The sequence below is a fragment of the Gavia stellata genome, chromosome 12 (genome assembly GCF_030936135.1).
Source record: "Gavia stellata isolate bGavSte3 chromosome 12, bGavSte3.hap2, whole genome shotgun sequence".
NCBI lineage: Eukaryota > Metazoa > Chordata > Aves > Gaviiformes > Gaviidae > Gavia > Gavia stellata.
Window position 1 is genome coordinate 23,573,330 of NC_082605.1, and position 19,965 is coordinate 23,593,294.

At 41.6% G+C, this 19,965-nt stretch overlaps 1 protein-coding gene across 2 annotated transcripts in view; it reads left to right on the top strand.

Annotated features, from left to right (window-relative positions):
• The window catches only part of ITPR1 (inositol 1,4,5-trisphosphate receptor type 1), a 167,338-nt gene that overhangs the window by 37,915 nt on the left and 109,458 nt on the right, over nucleotides 1-19,965 (top strand). The window contains exons 4-18 of one of the 2 annotated variants that reach the window (XM_059823204.1): nucleotides 3,011-3,097; nucleotides 4,646-4,804; nucleotides 6,063-6,161; nucleotides 6,632-6,715; nucleotides 6,799-6,945; nucleotides 8,338-8,433; nucleotides 9,821-9,865; nucleotides 12,900-13,054; nucleotides 14,331-14,430; nucleotides 14,890-15,050; nucleotides 15,846-15,987; nucleotides 16,364-16,522; nucleotides 17,090-17,262; nucleotides 17,522-17,641; nucleotides 18,957-19,151. In XM_059823204.1, coding sequence (XP_059679187.1) covers nucleotides 3,011-3,097; nucleotides 4,646-4,804; nucleotides 6,063-6,161; nucleotides 6,632-6,715; nucleotides 6,799-6,945; nucleotides 8,338-8,433; nucleotides 9,821-9,865; nucleotides 12,900-13,054; nucleotides 14,331-14,430; nucleotides 14,890-15,050; nucleotides 15,846-15,987; nucleotides 16,364-16,522; nucleotides 17,090-17,262; nucleotides 17,522-17,641; nucleotides 18,957-19,151 — 1,922 coding nt within the window. The remainder of the gene's footprint in view (nucleotides 1-3,010; nucleotides 3,098-4,645; nucleotides 4,805-6,062; nucleotides 6,162-6,631; nucleotides 6,716-6,798; nucleotides 6,946-8,337; nucleotides 8,434-9,820; nucleotides 9,866-12,899; nucleotides 13,055-14,330; nucleotides 14,431-14,889; nucleotides 15,051-15,845; nucleotides 15,988-16,363; nucleotides 16,523-17,089; nucleotides 17,263-17,521; nucleotides 17,642-18,956; nucleotides 19,152-19,965) is intronic. The other variant, XM_059823205.1, reaches the window with a different exon arrangement.

Here is a 19,965-nt window from a genome sequence, read left to right on the forward strand (position 1 = left end):
CATATAAAGGTTGATGGGTAATTATGAGCAATTATAAGGCCAGGCAGCTTCTCCTTCCTTATTAGCTTGCAGTATTTAATATTTTCTGGGTAAAATGTTGACATTCAGCAGTTGAAAACCTGGTAAGGCAATTGATTGCTGTTTTTAGAGTTCCTATATAAAAAAGCCAGCTTAACTTAAATACCATCTGTTGACTTTAGAGTTAAATAAACTCCATGTTTATGTTAAAATTACATAGCTCTAGAGTACTTCATGTCAAAATTACAATTCTAAATATTTTTAGTTTCTTTAAGCCTATATTAAGCTCATTGTAGACTGAACTACAAAATGGCCCTGTAGGAGAGTGTCATTTGCTGATTGCCATATGGCTGCCTTGCTCCTGCATTTCACAAAGGCTGAATGTTTGACTCATTTTGCTTCTGAAAACATAATTTTATAACCTAGAAGTATTAACTTGGCAAGGAGAAAGCTATTTTGGTACTGGCTGTAGCACAAAGGTCCCTCACTTGTGCCGCATTTCTCCTGCCCCTTTAGTGATGAGAAGAGAGTAGCCCATGCCAGCAAGCTTTAATAACGGGGGATTCTGGGTTTGCTTTTTCTGGGGTATAAGGGAAGGCGAGAATTTATGCCTGCAGGTTATGTGTGTGAGTTTATGGATTTTAGGAGAAGGTATGGTCTAAATACTCCGTCATGTAGAAGAAAAATATTGTGCAATTGCCCTGGATTACAATGTCATTTACAGTTGTCTTCTCTTTCCTCAGTACAGGCCAGTTCAGGTGTTTGGGACCTGGTCCTATTCGTCTGACACTTTACCGTTTTGTGCCGGGGTCCCTATGGAAATGCAGGATTAGATTTTTCCAGTATTTAGGCCCAGCTGAGTGTTTGTACAGAAATGTACCATCATGCATGAACTGCTTGCTTGATTGGCAAAAGGATTTGAGTACTTTACCGTTTCATTGGAGATTATTTAATATACATCACTTTGACATAAAGGCTAATCCTTTACATAGGATGTGCCAAATCAGGTCTGCAGTGAGCTGGGGCTGATGCATGGCTTAAGAATAATTTGGTCCCATGTATATCACTCATCTCAAAACTTATTTTTCTGCCAATGGTATGGGTACATGTGTCATCTTTTTGTTGGCACATGGAGTACACGAAGAAACCCTGCGTTTTGCATCATGGGTATTGGGGGGGCTGTGCCCTGAAACATGTGCATACAGTTGTTAGCTCTGCCCGTGATTAGATTTCTTTATCAGTGCACATAATTTCTAACAAAATTGGTAATGCAAGATGTATTCATCATCACTTGCCTTTTTTGGCTTCTGTTTGTCTGCTGGTGGAATTTATTGTCTGCTGTGGAGCGCTCAATGCTGAGGTCGGGTTATTTTAAGTTAATGCCATTTAAGGGATTTAAAATCTGGGACACTTGTCTTTCTTTGGTATCAAGCATCAGTGCTGGTTGAGAAGCTGACATCTAGTGGCCAGAGAAAATGGTTCGTTCTTCTTGAATGATTGTCAGGTTTGGTGTGTGCTTTTGAAATGCATCTGAAATCTTAATCATATTTTCATAGAATACCCTATTTTCTTTATTGATAACAAATGTGGCACCCAATCCAGTGCAGGCAGAGAAGTCCTGTCTTCCGTGATTACCGTTGAGAGGGCCCTAGTGTCTCAAAGAAATCCTTTCTCGACGGAATACTTTGCAATCAAGCAAAAAAGGTTGTATTTCAATAATAAAGAGAAAATCGTGCTGCATTGTATTTCTGAATATATTTTTTGAATTTGAATGAGCAGCTGTGTTCCAGGTTCTCCTGGAGCAAGAGCCAGCTATCATACCTAGTGCAACTTCTAAAAATAGCACATTTTGTGTAAGCTGAAGATGCTGAAATTTTATAACAGTATACAGATAGCTCTTCCTTTGCAGTAGCTAAGCTTTGTCCTGTGTTATTACTGCTTTACCTTACTACAGTTCGAAACTGTGGGCACTTTCTCCTCCTCCAGGAGAAAACTGGACCTACTATAGTCCTTGAGATCTGAGAACCAAACCATAAACATTGATGCTTAGCCTCCAAAAAAGTCTAGTTTTGAATTACTCTGTTCCATCAGATATCGGTTAAAGCAAATACAGATTATTTTTTTAATAAAAAAATCGTCTTTCATGTAAGGTAAGAGAGAGTACCAAATGAAATGTGCCGGGGCAAATGAGTACCAAATGAAATGCTTTTGCCTGGGCAAAATAGCTCGCTTCTCTTAAAACAAAACGAAGTGCAAAAGACTAGTTATAAATTAAGTTATTAAGTAGAACAATGTATCCCTACAACCATTCAGTTTTGCAAGGGCTTTCCCTTTTCTTCCCACGTCAGTGAGATGCGGAAATGCCCAGCTGTGTTTTCATGGCTGGTCCTTAACGTAGTGCAGAGTATCCCTCAGCCCCACGAAGTACGAACTCTCTGCTGCTGGGACCTTGGAGCTCACATGTTGAGAGCTGCAGCGGGCATTTGTAAATGTCTTCTCAAGAATCCTGCTGCATGGCGAAGATGATTAGAGTCGCCATAAAAAGATGGGCTCCGGAAAAGTTGGGGCCTATGCCGGGGAAGTAAAATAAAAGTCCTTTTCTTTCAATTTGTGTAGAAGTCAGTAGAAAGTCATACAGACTTTCCTGGCTTGAGCTGTTACCCATCCTTTTTCACCTTCCCTCCATGGGTGTGGTGTTGTCTTCTCATGGCTTGTCTTCTATCTTGTCTGAGTTTTTCATCTCACGTTTTATTCCAAAATGTTGTCAAATTCTACCCAAATTACGGGTTGCTTAAATGGGGTTTGTCTATCTTCCTAAACAACCGAAAAAGGGAATTGGAAATGTTGCTGTTGGGAGTTGGAAAAAGGAAATCCTGCTGTTTCAGATGCTCACTGGTTTTCCAGTTCTTTGAAGTACTCTTAAAGAACCTCAAGTGTTTGGCCACTTTTTTATAAAAGAGTCAGCATTTGAATTGTTCTCCTTTAATTTCAGCATGCGGCAGATTTGGAGAAGAAACAGAATGAAACAGAAAACAGAAAGCTGCTGGGAACGGTCATCCAGTACGGCAACGTTATCCAGGTAGGCTGTGAACATCTTGGCAAGCTGCGTAGGGTTTTGCTTAAACTCCCCTGCTCGATGTGACTTTAAATTTCTGGAACTCATGGACAAAGTCTGTAGCTTTGCAGGGTGTGACGGTGTCCTGAAGTGGGATCCTGTGAAGCAAGAACTGGGCATATAGCTATGATGGAGTCACTTTGTGTATTATGGGTTAATTGCGCTTGTTTTTTTGAGGTCACCATGTGATTGCTTTCTTCAGAAATACTTCTTAGAGCCTTCATTAGAGTTGGCCATTTGGAAGATGGCACAGGCACTGTACAATGCCAAATACGGTCTCTCGCAATCAAATGTTGACACATCAAATAGTAAGCTGACACAGAGAAGGAAAATCAAGCCATATAAGTAATTGCACTCCATGGAAGCAAAGGATATGCTAGGTCCCAGGGAGCGGAAAAAAAAAGCATCAAACCCAATAAAAATGGAAAGAACAATAATTGCATAATTAAAAAAGACAGGTCTTTAATAAATGGGGAACATGAGATGCAGCAGGCGTGGGTTCACCCTGGAACCAGAGCAGACCTACTTCCACTAGGTAGAGTGCCTCAGCACTTCAGAAGTAGGGATAGTTACCTGAGCAGTTTGAGCCTTAGATTAAGAAATTCCTCTACAGTCCGTTTTTATTTTATTCTGCCGATGTAATACCAGGCAACAGAGGGGGTGGCTAGGAGTGCGGGCAGCCTGGCCGTCCTTGTTGCAAGGAGAAGTCCCTGCCTCGGTTGGATTAAGCACGCTATTGGCCTGTGTGTTTGAGGCAAAAATCTACTTTTAATGGTGAAAGAAAAATAACAATATCCATTTTTGATTGGCCTACAAACATCATAAAAACATACATTAAGAGCAGTGATAAGTGTTTGCCCATATCTTCCCGTAATTCCCAAATGTTCTGTGAGTAACCGCTATTTATGGTAGTCAAAAGGCATGAAAAAGCGCTTTTTGTGCAAAAGTACCTGTCTGCTAAATTTACTGGAAATTTAACAACAGCTGGTTGGAGCTGGGATGTGACCTATTGCAGCCGAGATCCTCCTGCTGACGCTGTGCAGTCTGCGAGGTGGTACGCGGCGGAGGGTTGAAGAATGGGAGTTTTTTGAAGAGACGCTTCAAAGAAGCAGTCACGTTTTCTGTTAAATCAGACAGCAAAGAAAGATGAGAGCAGCTTTACTTCTCACCACCCCCTTCTTACCAGGGAAAACCACTTAGTCCCCAGCATTTTACAACTTTTGATCCCGGGATTTTGAACAGGCTGTTGTTAAGTGACAAGACCGTTTCTAAGTGTTTATCCTTTGCTGGAGAAGGGACCGTTGGATTAGCTGAAGATGTTTTGTGCTGTAGAACGGTATATATACTGATAAGAGTGTAAGTGAAATTGTGCCTGAATTCATCAATATGTTTAAATAATTCAGTTTTCACTTTAATTCCTTATAATACTGTGGTTATCTTATGCACTCTCGCTACTTATTGAGGGGAGGAGAAATGAGCATTCTTAGAACTGAACTCTAATTCTTATTCTAGCTGCTTCACTTAAAAAGTAACAAATACTTAACAGTAAATAAGAGGCTTCCAGCTCTACTAGAGAAGAATGCTATGAGGGTGACCTTGGATGAAGCTGGAAACGAAGGTTCCTGGTTCTACATACAGCCCTTCTACAAACTGCGTTCCATTGGAGACAGCGTAAGTGCTAAGAGGAATATCTTCGCTTGCTACCGTGTGCACAGCTTGGCAAAGCTTGTTCCAGGAGGTCTGTCTTGCAATTAATGAAATGCACAGATCTTCTGGTGCGTGATGTTGCAGGAACAACCTTTTTCCTGTGCTGTCATGAGGGGGAGGAAAATTGCTATGGTAACCTGTATTTTGGAATCGTGGAATGATTTAACGTTGGAGGGAATAAGGGACCTAATTACGCTAGCCTTTCACAATTCCTGTCCAATTCAAAATGGTAGGAAATGCTGAGTTCCTGCAGTAGATTTAGAACAGATGATTAGCACCTTGGTTTTCAGTTTGTCAGTTTGAAATCAAAACTCCTCATCGTTTTGTACATGAGGAATGTTCCCATGTTCATGGGAAATCTGAAAAATAATTGGTTCTGAATTAAATGCATTACTGTTCTAATCTCTTAGTCTCTTTTTTACAAATCTGAGTCACCTGGGTATACCGTCTGCCTAAAACTATGAGGTAATAAGCTTCAGTGTGCTCTGTGGTATCGCCCAGGTATATATTTGGCACCTAAGCACAGCGGCCTTTATCAGATAGGAATAATTTATCCTGTAGAGTAGCCCCATATATTATGATGTGACTGTTCCTTTTATACAGACACACACACGAACATGGTAAAGCCAAAGCACAGGGTAGCGCAGTCTTAGTGGCCATTAAGCTCTTTTAAATCGCACCAATTCTCAGACACCTCATCACGAAGACAGTTCTTCTCAGTACAAAAAAGGCTTTTTGGTTTTTAGTTTAAGTAAGACTTTGCCCTCAAAGAAGGGAAGAACAGGACCTCTACTGTCCATAACGAAGTGCATTTGTCTTGAGTCATATGCCATGCCAGCCTGGTCGAGAATCTGGTTTTACAAATGAAAGCGCGTCTTGGAGGAGGAGGTTTTTTGGCTGACCTTTTGCAATAGGAATTATTTGTTAAATGTTAACCAATGAAACAACTTCATGGAAAGCAGTGGATAGGTTAGTTACCAGAACTGCAGTCTGTGTTTCTTCTGCAAGCCTCTGAGTCCAATAGTATAGGGGTTTTTTTCCAACCTGAATGAGTATGATGAGCTAAATTCTGAAGCAAACAGAATCCTGGTTTTCATACTCAGGCTGGCATCTCTCCAAACTGCAAGAAGGTGATTTCCTCCCATCACTCCTATTAAAAAAAGAAAGAAAAAGAGCTTTCTCAGGTTGCAAGTTTCTGTCTGATGCTGCACTTTATCCACAGGTTGTCATTGGAGACAAAGTGGTCCTGAATCCTGTCAACGCTGGCCAGCCTCTCCATGCCAGCAGTCATCAGCTTGTCGATAATCCGGGATGCAATGAGGTAAGGGCAGACTGGCGCAGCTGGAGCAGCTGCACACAACTCTGTTTCAGCTAAGCTGCTGGGACTTGTGTTTTATAAAAATCAGGTTATCAGCAAGTTGGTTGGTACCTGTGGCATTGTGCTTATCTTGTTAATCAGCGACTTAATACAGCTGTCGGACTTTTCTCGTGTCTGTTGGGCACTGGGCAGAGGTTTGAGTTTGATCTCTTTTGCTTGACTGGCTAAGAGCAAAATTTGTCTTAAAAATCAGAAGTCGTGGCACAGTGATGTGTAGCAAGTGACTTCTAGCAGGTCAGCTCTGTAGCTACTTGTGCTGGAGTAAATGCAGAAAGGACTTTCCTTCTCTAGAGTAATGCAGCAGGGACCGCAGTATTCTGTTGCAAATTGTCTGAAAGGTAAGGCGGTACTTCGTGGCAGTATCTTGTGCAGGCGCAAGACAGTGAGACTAATGAGTTTGGTTCTCCTTTTAGGTCAACTCTGTGAATTGCAATACCAGCTGGAAAATAGTCCTCTTCATGAAATGGAGCGATAACAAAGATGATATTCTCAAAGGGGTAAGACTCAAAACTCTACTTGCTTGTAACTTGGTCACTGATGGGTAGTGCCTCTATCAACTGTGCTGTCTGGGCTTTGGCAGGGGGATGTGGTGAGACTGTTTCATGCAGAACAGGAGAAGTTTCTGACTTGCGACGAGCACAGGAAGAAGCAGCATGTCTTCCTGAGAACGACAGGGAGGCAGTCGGCCACATCTGCAACCAGTTCGAAAGCCCTGTGGGAAGTAGAGGTAAGAATTGCAACCTGGGCTGGGGTTGGCTTTGAGGTAACAATTACTGTTTCTGTTTAAAACCAGTGTACCTGGATTTCTTTTTTTAGGTAGAAGTCTTCCTGGTGTTAGAAGTTTAATCTTAAAATTCCTTTACTTACTGTGCTTTCTGTGCAAAACCAAAGAGGAGTTCTGATCTCTAATGCTGCAGCCGACAGCTCTCAAATTCAGGTTCTCGGCAATTTGGGAAAAGGGGGCAGAGAAGCACCTATGAAGTCATTTTCTTACCGGTCACTGAAGTTTAACACCAGCTAATAATTTCAACTGTCCTGCTGAGTGTACCGAACATTCTGTTTCTGGTGTGGAATAACGGGATTATGCATGTCCTCATTTGATTGCAGCCCTTTGGTAGCCTCTGTGCATTGCTTGTCTGGACCATTTTTTTATTTTGGCTCTTAAATAGTATGACTAACGCCTTGGCCATCACTGGCTTCTTAAAACATCCTCACTCTATTGGTATGATTAGAGTTGTTTTACGACTTTTACCATGTGAACTGCCTGTGAGAATCATAACATGAATTGTAATGGTGGAGAGGTGTTTTTCATATTCTCTTTCTAGAAGTATCTGCTTTGATAGACATTGAAAGCCTCCCTAGAATTAACGTTACTTTGACACGTTACAACACGTCAGCAGCTTCTGTGGTAACTGTCCGTGTGTACGCAGTTACCGTTGGTAAACGCGAGGCAGAGGTAAGCTAGTCCTTCCCCGAAAGGCACAGCTCGGCTATGCTGAGTTTTCCCTGAGGAAGTGGGTGTACCCACAGAGAAGCTGATAGGGAGTAACGGATCATCCGATGTTGGAGGCTCTGCTTGCCGCAGGAGAAGTTCGAGAGTAGATACAACGGTCTTCAAATACCTTTGTGCAAAGCCATTGCGTTTGAAACATTACCAAGTGTCCTCCCTCCGCCACTTTCAGAAGATCAGAAATTAGTTATACCAAAAAGGTAGAGGACTTGCTGCCTTCCTTTCAGAAGCTTGTTTTAAGACCTAGCAACACCAGCACATCTAGAGCACCTTCTTTAATTACTTCTCTGCCAACTTGCACCATGATCTTCCTGCCATCGCTCACCAGACTCCAGTGGAGTACCAGCCATGGTCAGTGACTTTGCGAACAGATAGTGTCACTTGACAATGAACAGAAAACCAATGCTCGTAAATTGTTGAGGTGAACTAATTGCAGCCTGCTCAAAGTATTTACTGTGCTGTGTGTTGTTCACATATGAAAGGTTGTTTCATCTTTTCTGGAGCTCCTTGTTCTGTTTCCTCTTACCTGTGCATGAAGGACGGTAAATGCTGTGTTTGAAAGGGAGGTCTCTGACACACAGTGTAATTGTGGTTTCCCTTCCCGTGTAGGTGGTGCAGCATGACCCTTGTCGTGGTGGTGCGGGGTACTGGAACAGCCTTTTCAGGTTCAAACACCTTGCTACTGGACACTACCTAGCAGCAGAGGTAGGTGTTGGGGCTCGCTTAGGAACTCTGCCTTTCCTTCTACAGTATCTTCTTCCTTTTACACCTTCTGAAAATCTCTCATTTCCTGCCCTAAAAATAGACACAGGGGAGGGGAGGAGAGTGGTGTTGGGTCCTTAGTATTGATACAAAAGCGGATGGCTAAATATAGATAACAAGATGAAAGATTTGAAAAAATACCATGGTACAGGGGTAGTTTTGAGCTTATTTCACTTTTTGTATGAATTCTAGAGGCAATAATGCTTCTCCTGCAAAGAATAGACACTAAATAGTATCCTGTCATGTGGGCAGTAGAATCAAGATGAATTTATTAATAGATGAATAAATTGTAAATGGCTGAGAGCCTTTGGGGGAAAATGAATTCAACTATTGTTAGTTTCCCTTGAATCACTGATTTCCAAGCAGAATTGTAGAACTGAGTGTAAAATGAAAATGTAGTTAGACTTCAGACCAGTCTTGTAAGAACTGCAGATAACGCTTAGCCATCCAAGCACAAAATATATAAGTCTTTTTCTCTCTCCATAGTGGACATCTTCCCCCATTGAAACAAGATTTCAAGAATTTTATTAAAAAAGGAAAGTAAAAAAAAAAAAGTCTTAAGGGTTGTAATTTTGTGAGTTTTGCTGCTTAACACTTGTAAATGTTTATTGAAATGACTTCGATTTACTATAAAGCATGGCTATATCAACATGCCAATACACAAACCTCTTTAAGTAAAAGCTGTCCTGGATGTAAGAGTGCACGGCAGGGCAGAAGGGCTGTCTCAGCCCGTGCTATTGACCTGAGAGCTTCAGTGGGAAAAGTCCAGATTAAATATCCCATTTTATATTCTTCTAATAAGCAGGTTGGAAAAAACAGCAGCATTTTGTCACATGCACAATTGCAAATCCTTTTCAACAGTGATCCAGTGTAGAGCTTTTCCAGTAAATCTTGGCTTTGCTAATCAGCCAAAACAAAAATACGGTCCTCCGTCGTGCAAAAATGTACCAGAGGAAATTGCTCACCTGATCCACGGTTAGAATATTGTTTGTTCTAAAAGATTTCTGCCCAGCCAGTAGTTTCTAGTTGGAAATTCCACTTGAGATTTTAAAAAAAACCCTGAGACTTGGTAACTCTCTCCCCCTCTTGCTCCTTTAGTGATTATGCTGAACAATAATCTGCATGTTTGCAGATTACTTAACTGCTTAATTCATTGACAGACAGATGTCCGATCAGCAATGAATTGGTTTGCAAGGTATATTTGTTCTGCATGCCTGGTAGTGAGGAGCAGTAGAGTGCATTTTTTTTTTACAAAGTAAGTTTAGACCGTGCTGAGGTTGTTTCCCGGCTCTGTTAGAGTTTTGACGTGCCTGTGATTCTGTTTCATCAGGTAAACCCTGACTATGAGGAAGATGACCTGGAGTGTCAATCCTCAGTAAGTATAGGCAAGAGTATGATCTTGCCCCTAATTGAGGAGGGCTTGACACAGCCGCAGGTGTTTACCTGGCCAGTGCGTAGATGGTCCAGGCTTTGTTGCTAGTGAAGAGACTAAAAAACTGATGATGAACTGAAGGCTTTTAAGGCCTATCCAGAGGAGTGGCTATTGAAAACTGGATTAGGCTGTAGTGAAGAGCAAAGCCCTTGGAACCGAATTGATATGTTACCTGGACCCCCTCGCTTCCCCCCTTTGTAGCATTTCTTTTTCTGTCTTCCTATTTCTTAAACCTTTGCCTCCTTGAAGCACTCTCTTGAATAAGTCTGAAAAGCAAGTTGCTCAAGGTGATACTGGTTGGCAAGTGTCCCTAATGGGATGTTCACGTAGTATTGTGCCAGTCCATCGTCTGACCTCCTTGTTTAAGAAAGGAATTCCCTCTCTCATTTTAGCTTGTCACAGGAAAGCCAGGATAAAGGGTCCAGAGAGCAAGAATGGCAGGGTGAGAATGATTTCAGTGCCATTCTTCTGATTTTCCTGTGAAAGCAAGTCTGTGTGGGTTTCAGTAAATGTTGTTGTGTCAAAGATTGAGTGTGCTGATGCTTTGTACTAATAGAAGCTTCTCATTGATGTCAAAGGGAAATAGCATTGCTTCAGTAGTTGAAAACATAAAACTGGAACAGCACTTTCCATCGTAGATTACATTTTTTACGTTTTTTTCAGTTGGATTGGATTGTAGGCTTATGCAGCTTTCTTGGTCATTTATTCTGTATTATGGAAGATTTGCTCCATTTGGATATGAGCAAGAACTACTCCTCTGATTTTTAAAAATGCACTGCGATGCTTTGAAATCCGGTGTGGTGGAGTTTTCCTTCTAAAAGGATTTGTCATTATAGCCCGGCCATTAAAAGGCTTACCCTTGCCCCCAGGTATTGAGCTGTTATCCTGATTAGTTCTTGGTGGTATTTGGTAGCAAACACTGATCTTCTGACAGCTTGACTTCAGTAAACATACTGGAAGAATGAAAATATGAGCAAAAAACCCTCACAAACTTATTGCTGGGGCCGGGGGGGAAGGATCCAACAGGGAACTATTTTGTTGGCTTAACTTCTTGAAAGTTAATCAGTGTCGAGGTCTTTTATGTAGACATCCATCCTACTAGTGTTACGCTAATGTCTCCATGTGATAATCAGTGCAGTAATAACAATAACACACTGGCTTCAGAGTTGGGCTGATTTTTCCCCTGCTCTGTCTCTTTACCACTAGGTGGCAAAAATAGACCATAAAGAATAGGATCAGGAGCACATAATTCATTTCTAACACAACATTGCTGTATCGTTTAACATTATCTAGTGGCAGGATGGTGTAGGCTGCTTTATCCAACTTCCTCCAAACTCCAGCTTCGTCCAAATGTGAGCTCTCTGCGAGATGGCAGGTTTCGTAGCCCAGCCCTGTGTTTTGTTGTTGTTTTCTCCTTATACCTCTGTGAGCTGTCCAAGAAGGGGGTTTAAACGGGCACGGGTGAGTTGCCAGCTAGCACCCTTGCAGCATTAAAGGGGACGGCTTTTGTCAACTTTGGGGTCAAAGTTTTAGTTCTCCCTAAATTGCCCTGTTACCTGCTTTCTGATTTACTGCTCGTTTTCAGCTTTGCCACAGTGTCAATAACTGACCAGTTGTCTCCTGAAGCACAAATTGTGAGTGCGGAGCAGCTGCCTTGCTCTGGGGCTGAGGCAGACAGCTGAAACGTGAAGAATTCATTCCAAGCGAGCGAATTTCTCCTGGTGTAAAGCCTCCAGATGGACTCTATTCAGTGTATAAATGCTTCTTCTCTTGAAGGCACACTCCCAACGTGTATTTCTGTTTCACACAGCTAACTGTCTGTTCCCCTGTGCAAAATCAGACTTTAAATGTCACTACTTTGCAGCCAAGTTCATTGACTACCAATGCACTAACTGCGGAGTATCCTGAGGCACAAGCAGTGTTAGACACCTTTTCTGTATGTTTAAGGATTGCAGTGCTGTACACCGGGAGTTGGAAAGACAGGTCCTTGAGTGCTGACTGCTTTGGGTGCCCACCTTCCACTGGTGCCAAGATCACAGAGAACCTGATAATTGGTTGCTTGCTCACTTTGAAAATTACATCTAGGATTTAGATGTTGATACATGGACAGCTGGCTCCTGTGTTGTGTCAGACAGCTAGCAACGTTTTTATTGACTAGTGATAACTGGTAGTTCCCTAGGAAAGGTTTTAGAGAAAGGTGTCGTTCCTTTTTTCTAGTTTATTTTTTCCTATCCTTTTGTCCTTTCACCTGAAAAACCAGGGTTTTACTCAGTTGATGTTAGTATCTTTACTTTGTTAAAGGAGGCTGGTAATTTGCTAGCCCCTTGGAAATAAAGATACTTCTGATGCCATGTCCTTTGTAGAATATCAATGTGTTTGAGTGCATCGTAAGCTGAAGTGTAAACAGCAAGACGTCTAACTTCTTGATTAGCTTTCTGTTCCGTTTGTCTGTGATTGATAGATGTGGGTTCCATTTGTGCTGCTGAAGTTGATTATTTCCCAGCAAGGTTGTTGGTACATAGTGTTGCTGATTTTTGTATTTGCAGCTCACATAATTACTTTGTTAGTGATAATTGCAATGTGTCAAATACTTTTCAAAAGCCAGTAGTGTCAGGGGTGGGGATCTTGGCAGATGTGGGTCGTCTGAAACTAGTCAGAGTTCCCAGTGGGGTGTATGGCCGGGGGATTTTGAGTATCTTCTGGCACTGTCTCCCAGACATAACCTTTGTGGTTTAGGATTTATTGTGTTTGTGATCCGGAAATACTCAGAAGCTATTAACACCAGGGAACGCGAAGAAATGGTTGGCAAGATCAGCTTCTTCTCAGTTTTAGTGGTGTCCTAAAGCCCAGCTGTCTTAACGGGTGCTTGGAGTGGTTCAGAGTCATGTCTGCAAATTAAGGGACACATCTATTTAACTCTGGGCAGGTGGGTCTGGAGGGCTTGGTCTGACTGTGTGTGATGGGACTTCTTCCACAGCTGGACCCTGAGCAGGATGCCTCCAGAAGAGGCTTGCGCAGTGCTCAGGAGAAGATGGCGTACTCTCTGGTGTCTGTGCCTGAAGGAAACGATATCTCCTCCATTTTTGAGTTGGACCCTACCACCTTGCGAGGAGGAGACAGCCTTGTCCCCAGGTACAGCTAAGCATAGTGTTAGAACTGACTATCTGCTTTGGAGTTTTTGATTTTATTTTTTTTATTTTAAGGTAAAGCTGTCTCTGGAATTAAGATTTTTCCCAAATTAATATAGAAATACTTAGCAAGTGCCTGAAGCTTCACTTTAGTACTTTACAATGGAGTTATAAGCAACAGAACCCCATTTTACAGATGGGAAAATCAAGATTAAGTGACTTCCTTGCCAGTGAACAAACTGGGACTAAAAGCCTTGGGTGTCCTATCAAGCCACTCCCATGACCTGTCCGTATTATGTTAGCTAGGATGTAACGTCAAGTATTTAGCATTTCATTTTGTATTGTTTGTGTCCTTTACTGTCCATAATGTACCTCTTGCTTCTTAAAAGATGCTGTACCCTTCCAAGATACACAGTCTGCAGGCGGGCTCTTTGCTGTTGCTGAGAAAGCACAGCATATTTGGTCCATCTCCTTTATCTAAGCAACTCCCTAAATTGTCAGACACTCTAAGTTAGCAGAAGTTAACACAGCCACCACAAACAGCCATCCTGGCTGCCTCTTCTCTCCTTTGGGCTGCCGCGGCTCTGTGGAGAGAGGAGGTTGTAGTGCAGCTGTGAGAGACTCTTTCTCATCCTGGCCTAAGATGCTCGTCTGACTGTGGCTTGACCTCTTTTGTCAAAGAGCTGGTACATGCGAAATAGTGTCATTGCCAGAAATACCTGAGAAAACGGAGTCTGGGAACTGCGGTCCCCATAGGAAGAAAGCCTTGTTGGCTTTTGCTAGAGAAAATTGTTGCATGCTAGCCATGTGTTCTGGTATCTTAATGGACCTTTGATGCTTGTACAATGTGGACTCTTCGTATAGCTAGTCCGAAAATTCTCAGTTTAGAAAATATAAAATAGATAGCAGGGAGTTATGGGCTGAAAAATACAGAGGTAAGGGAGGAAGCTGACAGCTTGGATACACGATAGCATGTGGAAATGTGAGGATTTGAAGAGGCTTAATTTGTTACTGTGCAGCAGCTGAGTTACAGCAACAAAATATAGACATAGTTCTGGTTTACAGCAGAAGCTATTTCATTGTTTAAGAAGACTTCTTAAGGTGAACTTATAGAATGAAATAAGGAAAGAAAAGTCTTATTCCTGTTATGGTATGCAGCACAGATAAAGATGGCCCTCTTTTTCCCACTTGTTGCTGCCAACATCTTACAATTCAAACAATGTGAAGATTTCCCATTTGGGAAACTGACTCATGCTTTGAAACCTTTGACTTTCTTTCAGGAACTCTTACGTCAGACTCAGGCACCTTTGCACTAATACTTGGGTTCATAGTACCAATATCCCTATTGATAAGGAAGAGGAGAAACCTGTGATGCTTAAAGTAAGTCCTGTTACTTTATACAAGCACATCCTTTGATTCCTGTACTTTCACAAAAGTGGTGTTGGCAGGAGAAGTTCCAGTCCCTTGAGACTGCTGGGTTTGTCAAACAGCAAGCGCTGTAACGGCAATGAATAGTGCCTATGCAAAATGTTTTGTCTAAAACATTAGGTTTTCATAGTAATTTACTAGTTACACTGTTCAATTTCTACTGTACGACAGTCATGGTGAGGAGGGTTTTACTCCACTGTTTCTGGCAATATTTTCCAGTCTCTCCTGATGTTTTTCTGGATTTAGGAACAGCTTTGAGCTTGCACAGGGTGGTACTGTTCTCAAAGTTTGACTTCATCAGTAGTCTCATACTGTCTAAGTGGAGTGTGGCCTTTCCTCTGCTGTATTATTACTGAGTATGTGAATCACTGCTTTGCTTTGGAATGATGATAAAACTTGTCTGGGTTTCAGATTGGTACTTCTCCAGTGAAAGAGGACAAAGAAGCTTTTGCTATAGTACCGGTTTCCCCTGCAGAGGTTCGGGACTTGGATTTTGCAAATGATGCAAGTAAGGTTTTAGGTTCCATTGCTGGCAAGTTGGAAAAGGGAACAATAACCCAGAATGAAAGAAGGTAAGGACGCAAGAGCGTGGTTCAGGTAATGTTGTTTCCTTTATTCAGTAACTGTTTCTTGGAAAATTTTATCTATGTACGCAACCTTCAGGAGAGGGATTTTGTTTCCTACTTGATTAGATTTAAAAAAAAGTTGATGGTTTTATTGTTGGTATGTCGATAGTGGACATCTTCAAGCCTGTTCTGTCAAGCCCTCTCCGTTGCTCTGCGAAATGAGAGCATGAGAACTGTTGCTGTGAACTTGGAGCAGTAATCCACAGCATGCCTTTCTTGATGGGCTTTGCAAATTGAGTGTGGGAATTTATAATCCATCTTGTGAAGACTGAACACATGACTTCTTGCAAATCCTCTGACAATGTCCGTGAAAAGTACATGGCCACACAAAAAGAGTGCGGGGTCGGTTGTGCAAAACCAGGGCCCATGTGCTTCTATAGCCAATGCCTTTTATTTGGCCTTGGGAGAGATTATCACCTGATTTTTTATTTTTTTTTTCTGGGAATTTAAAGAACTGCCAGATAGAACTTGGCGAGCATACAGTTGCCCTAAAGTGATATTCTTGTCTTACTGCTGCTGTAGTTTAGCTATTAGACAGTAAGGCTACAGCAATAGAGAGCATTAGTTCATAATTTTAAGTTCTGTACAAACCTGTGTGCTTTATCCAGCATCTGAGTCAGTCTCTAATTGATGTTCTTTTTTCACTTAGCATTTTGAAATCTATGTAAACTTACACTGGCATTGTTCTTTTAACAGATAGAATTTGTAGTCTTGTATTAACAACTTCAGGCTTTTCTGTAGGTCTGTTACCAAATTGTTGGAGGATTTGGTCTACTTTGTTACTGGTGGAACTAATTCTGGACAAGACGTCCTTGAAGTGGTATTTTCTAAACCTAATAGAGAACGGCAAAAACTGATGAGAGAACAGAATATTCTAAAGCAGGTAGGCTGCATTTTTCTCTAAACTCTGCCTGCAAGAAGGGTTGTTAGAAAAGAGAAACATAATGGAGAACCTGGCCAAATTATTGGGACCAAAAGATCCTTTGAGTTTCTAGAGCTTTCGGCAGGCCCTTGGAGGTAGACTGCATGCATACCGTTGCTAGAAGAACAATTCACAGGTTATGGTGTTGCATAAAGGTGATCAACAATGTCTTCTGTCCAAGCTACTCTATGGCCAAGAAACTTGGTAACTACAGTGTATTTCCAATGTACCTTTTAGAAATTTAAAGAGAGTGACACAGTCCTTCTACGCTAATTTTAATCAGATGAAGGCAGCATCTCATGGGACTTTACCTTTGGTTTTTTTAATAAATCTATAGATTTTCAAGTTGTTGCAAGCACCATTTACGGACAGTGGTGATGGCCCGATGTTGCGGTTGGAGGAGCTTGGAGACCAGCGTCATGCTCCTTTCAGACACATATGCCGGCTTTGCTACAGGGTGCTGAGACACTCTCAGCAGGACTACAGAAAGAATCAGGTTTGAAATATGTCTGTAGCTTTCAATAGCACTAACATTGATCCTGTGCTCAAAAAAACCAAAAAAGCTACATCCTGCTATGCTGTGCTGTGACTGTACAGTCAGCGAGAGATTTTTGTATTGCTCAGTTTTACTCTATCTGGTATTTTTCATCTCTGTCAGAGACTAGGTGCAGTATAATTAGCACCAGTTCTAAGGGGAATTTGAGAAAACAGAATTGCTAACTGTCAAATCCAGGTGAATTATAAGATTTTTCTTCACCCTTGCATATACCGAGCTCTAGTGAAAGTTGACCTGTGAATTAAGGCTGTGTATTTTTTGTTGGCATTTATTAAAAACAAACTCATATCAGATAAGGATAAATGCCTTGGTGGTGTCGAGCGAGGGAGGTGTTAAGGTTATCTGTCATCATCTGCTTTCTCTCAAAAAAAAGAACAATTTGAATCTAATGCAGTTGGCTTCTTGGGATGTTGATATTGATAAACATCTCGTTTTCTGTTATTGATTATTTTCTTAAATTCTGAGAATTAATGACACCATCTTCCTTCTTCCCTCTGTGTTTTGAAGGAATACATTGCGAAGCAGTTTGGCTTCATGCAGAAGCAAATCGGCTACGACGTCTTGGCCGAGGACACGATTACAGCACTGCTTCATAACAATCGCAAGCTCTTGGAGAAGCACATCACAGCTGCCGAGATTGACACTTTTGTTAGTCTCGTGAGGAAAAATAGGGAGCCCAGGTGCGATCTACATTTTTGAGCGTACGATTACTCTTTTTCTCTTAGCCTTCTGAGAAAAATCTGTACCTGCCAACTTGCTAGTAAGGAACCACAGCTAGCTCACTTCTTTTTTGGCACTCGCTGTAACTCCCCCCTCGGGAAACAGTCTCCCTCTGCAATGTTAAAACGGAGTTCTGAATGTTTTCTTTCTGAAATGTAGATTGCTTCAGTCTAGATCTCAACAAGGATTGATACCCTTTTGGCTTGCGTTTTCCAACAGGTTTTTGGATTACCTCTCAGATCTGTGCGTTTCCATGAACAAGTCTATTCCAGTGACACAGGAGCTGATTTGTAAAGCCGTGCTGAATCCAGCAAATGCAGACATTCTCATTGAAACTAAGTAAGTTAATGCCTTTAAAGATGGCTTTCCTAGTGTGAAACAGAAGGAAGGTGATTCAAAGCTGAGAGCACTGCTGGCACGTCTAGAGAAAGCAGTTAAGTATGTGTGGGGTCCTCTTCAAATACGCAGTAAATGGGTATTGATGACAGCAGACGTCTGCCATGTGCGTTCTCAGTCCTGCAGTCAGAAATCTCTCAGATTTCTCACGTTTGATTAAAGGAAACAGACTTTGCAGGAAGGTGTGCAGGTCCTGTGGGCCTGATCCTCCTCTGGGCTTCAGGCTTTCCTCCATGAGTTGTCTGAAGTGAGCGAGCGCTTCTTGGGTGCGTGCCCACTGAGCTCAGCTTGCAGCAAAGCAGAAGCCAATGCATCTCTGCTCACCTGTTACTCCCTCTGCGGTTAGGATTTTGGTCTCCAGCTCTCAGCATTGCCCTGCCATTGCTGAAGCAGCATAGCAGGCACCAAATATCGGTTTCCTTTCGTAAAGATGGGTTTATTTGATATGTGGAACAGGGCATAGACTATCATTATCAAAATACCATAAAAGGGAAGCAGGTCTTTGTCAGGTAGTATTTAACACACAAATGGGTGAGAGTGTTCTTGCACATTTAATTCTCTTTGTGAAACCATAAAGACTGTATTTCTGTCAGCACTTAAAGTTGCCATGTCACTTGTTTGTTCTTATCCTTGTGTATTGCATTTGTCTTTTTTCAGATGTGTGATTTTGCTGAAGAGCTAAAAGCTCCCAAAGCCTTTTTAGTTTCAGTAGCTGATTTTTTTCTACTTATTTTGCCGCAGAAGCAGAAAGAAGTACTGATCCACTGTGCATTTATGGGATACAGAACTGATCGATTTTTAGATATTGTTGTTTACCAAATCATTTTCTAGTCTGTTGAATCATCTTTGAACCAGTTCTCCTGTAAAGATGTTTTTGAAAGTCAGTTAGACGTGCCTTTAACTTCCTTGTTTCTTTATCTTCATCGATTGAATGGAGCTGAAATGTTGGCCTGTTTGAGGCTGAATGGAAGGCTTATAATCTAAATTCCTTCTAACCTAATGCTTTTAATAATAAAACCCAAAGACTTTATGTAGTGAACTGCTACTGGTGAAAGCGTAAGCTACTCTGGTTTTACTTCAGAGTTGAGGAATAAAATTTGTGGTTTTTGAATGCAGGTGAGATCATAAAATCAGTTACTTCTGTATCACCAGTACATTTTAGCAAGTGTCTTTTTTAGCAAGTGTTTTGAAAGAAATGTTCTAAAAGATCTGCATGGGTCTTGGCAGTTTGTAATCTAACCTAACTTCCTTCTGGCAGGCTGGTCCTCTCTCGGTTTGAGTTTGAAGAAGTGTCGAGCGGAGAAAATGCCTTGGAAGTTGGAGAAGATGAGGAAGAAGTGTGGTTGTTCTGGAGAGACAGTAACAAGGAAATCCGCAGTAAGAGTATCAGAGAGTTGGCTCAGGATGCTAAGGAAGGGCAGAAGGAAGATCGGGACGTACTCAGCTACTACAGGTTAACAGCATGTGCAGTAGTGGGCTAGCAAAGTTCATCAAGGCTGGGTGGGGAAGCCTTTGGTATATAGGCTGTAGAATACAGAACTGGTTTGGGAGAAAGGATACTGGTTTCATGGACAAAAGAGCCATTAGAGAGTGAGGGTGAAATCTCTTTTAAGTGAGAGCTAAAAGCACAAAGTTATTTGTGGTGAGAAGCCCAATTATCAGCATAAGCAAGTTTAAACTGATTTTTATAAAAACAGTTGAGGCTTAGAGTGCCTTGAATTTGCACAGCACTTAATGCCTATATTTCTGCTTGGTTTCCTGACAAGTGGGTCTCATGAGAGCCTGTACATTAACCGTTTAGGTTACCTGTATTCAGATGGCAACCGCTTGTGGGAAGAACAGGATTTCAGCATGCAGATGGCTTTGCTGTTGATTTTAAAGAAGTCACTGCTCTTCTCTCTGCCTTCTAAATTTCTCTTGAAGCTCAAAGCCTTGAGCAGTCCTGTAGTTCCCAGCAGGACAATATATGAAGTTATGAAAATGCCACAAGTTGGCTTTGATTAATGTGCAGTGCTCTTTTGTACGGCTTAAGCTATGCTTTTAGCAGTTTCTGACATGAAGCGATGTTTCCAGATGACTTGACAAGACACCAAGTTCTTGGCATAGCGTAAGATCAGGTTTCAGCCCAGACCAAATTCCTGTGTCTGGGTTATAAACTTCAGACAGTAGTTTGATGGACTCGATTGTGGTGATGCAGAAAGTACAACTAGATTTTTTTATTTTTAATAGCTATCTTATTTTGCATTATCTCTTCCACTGAAATGGTT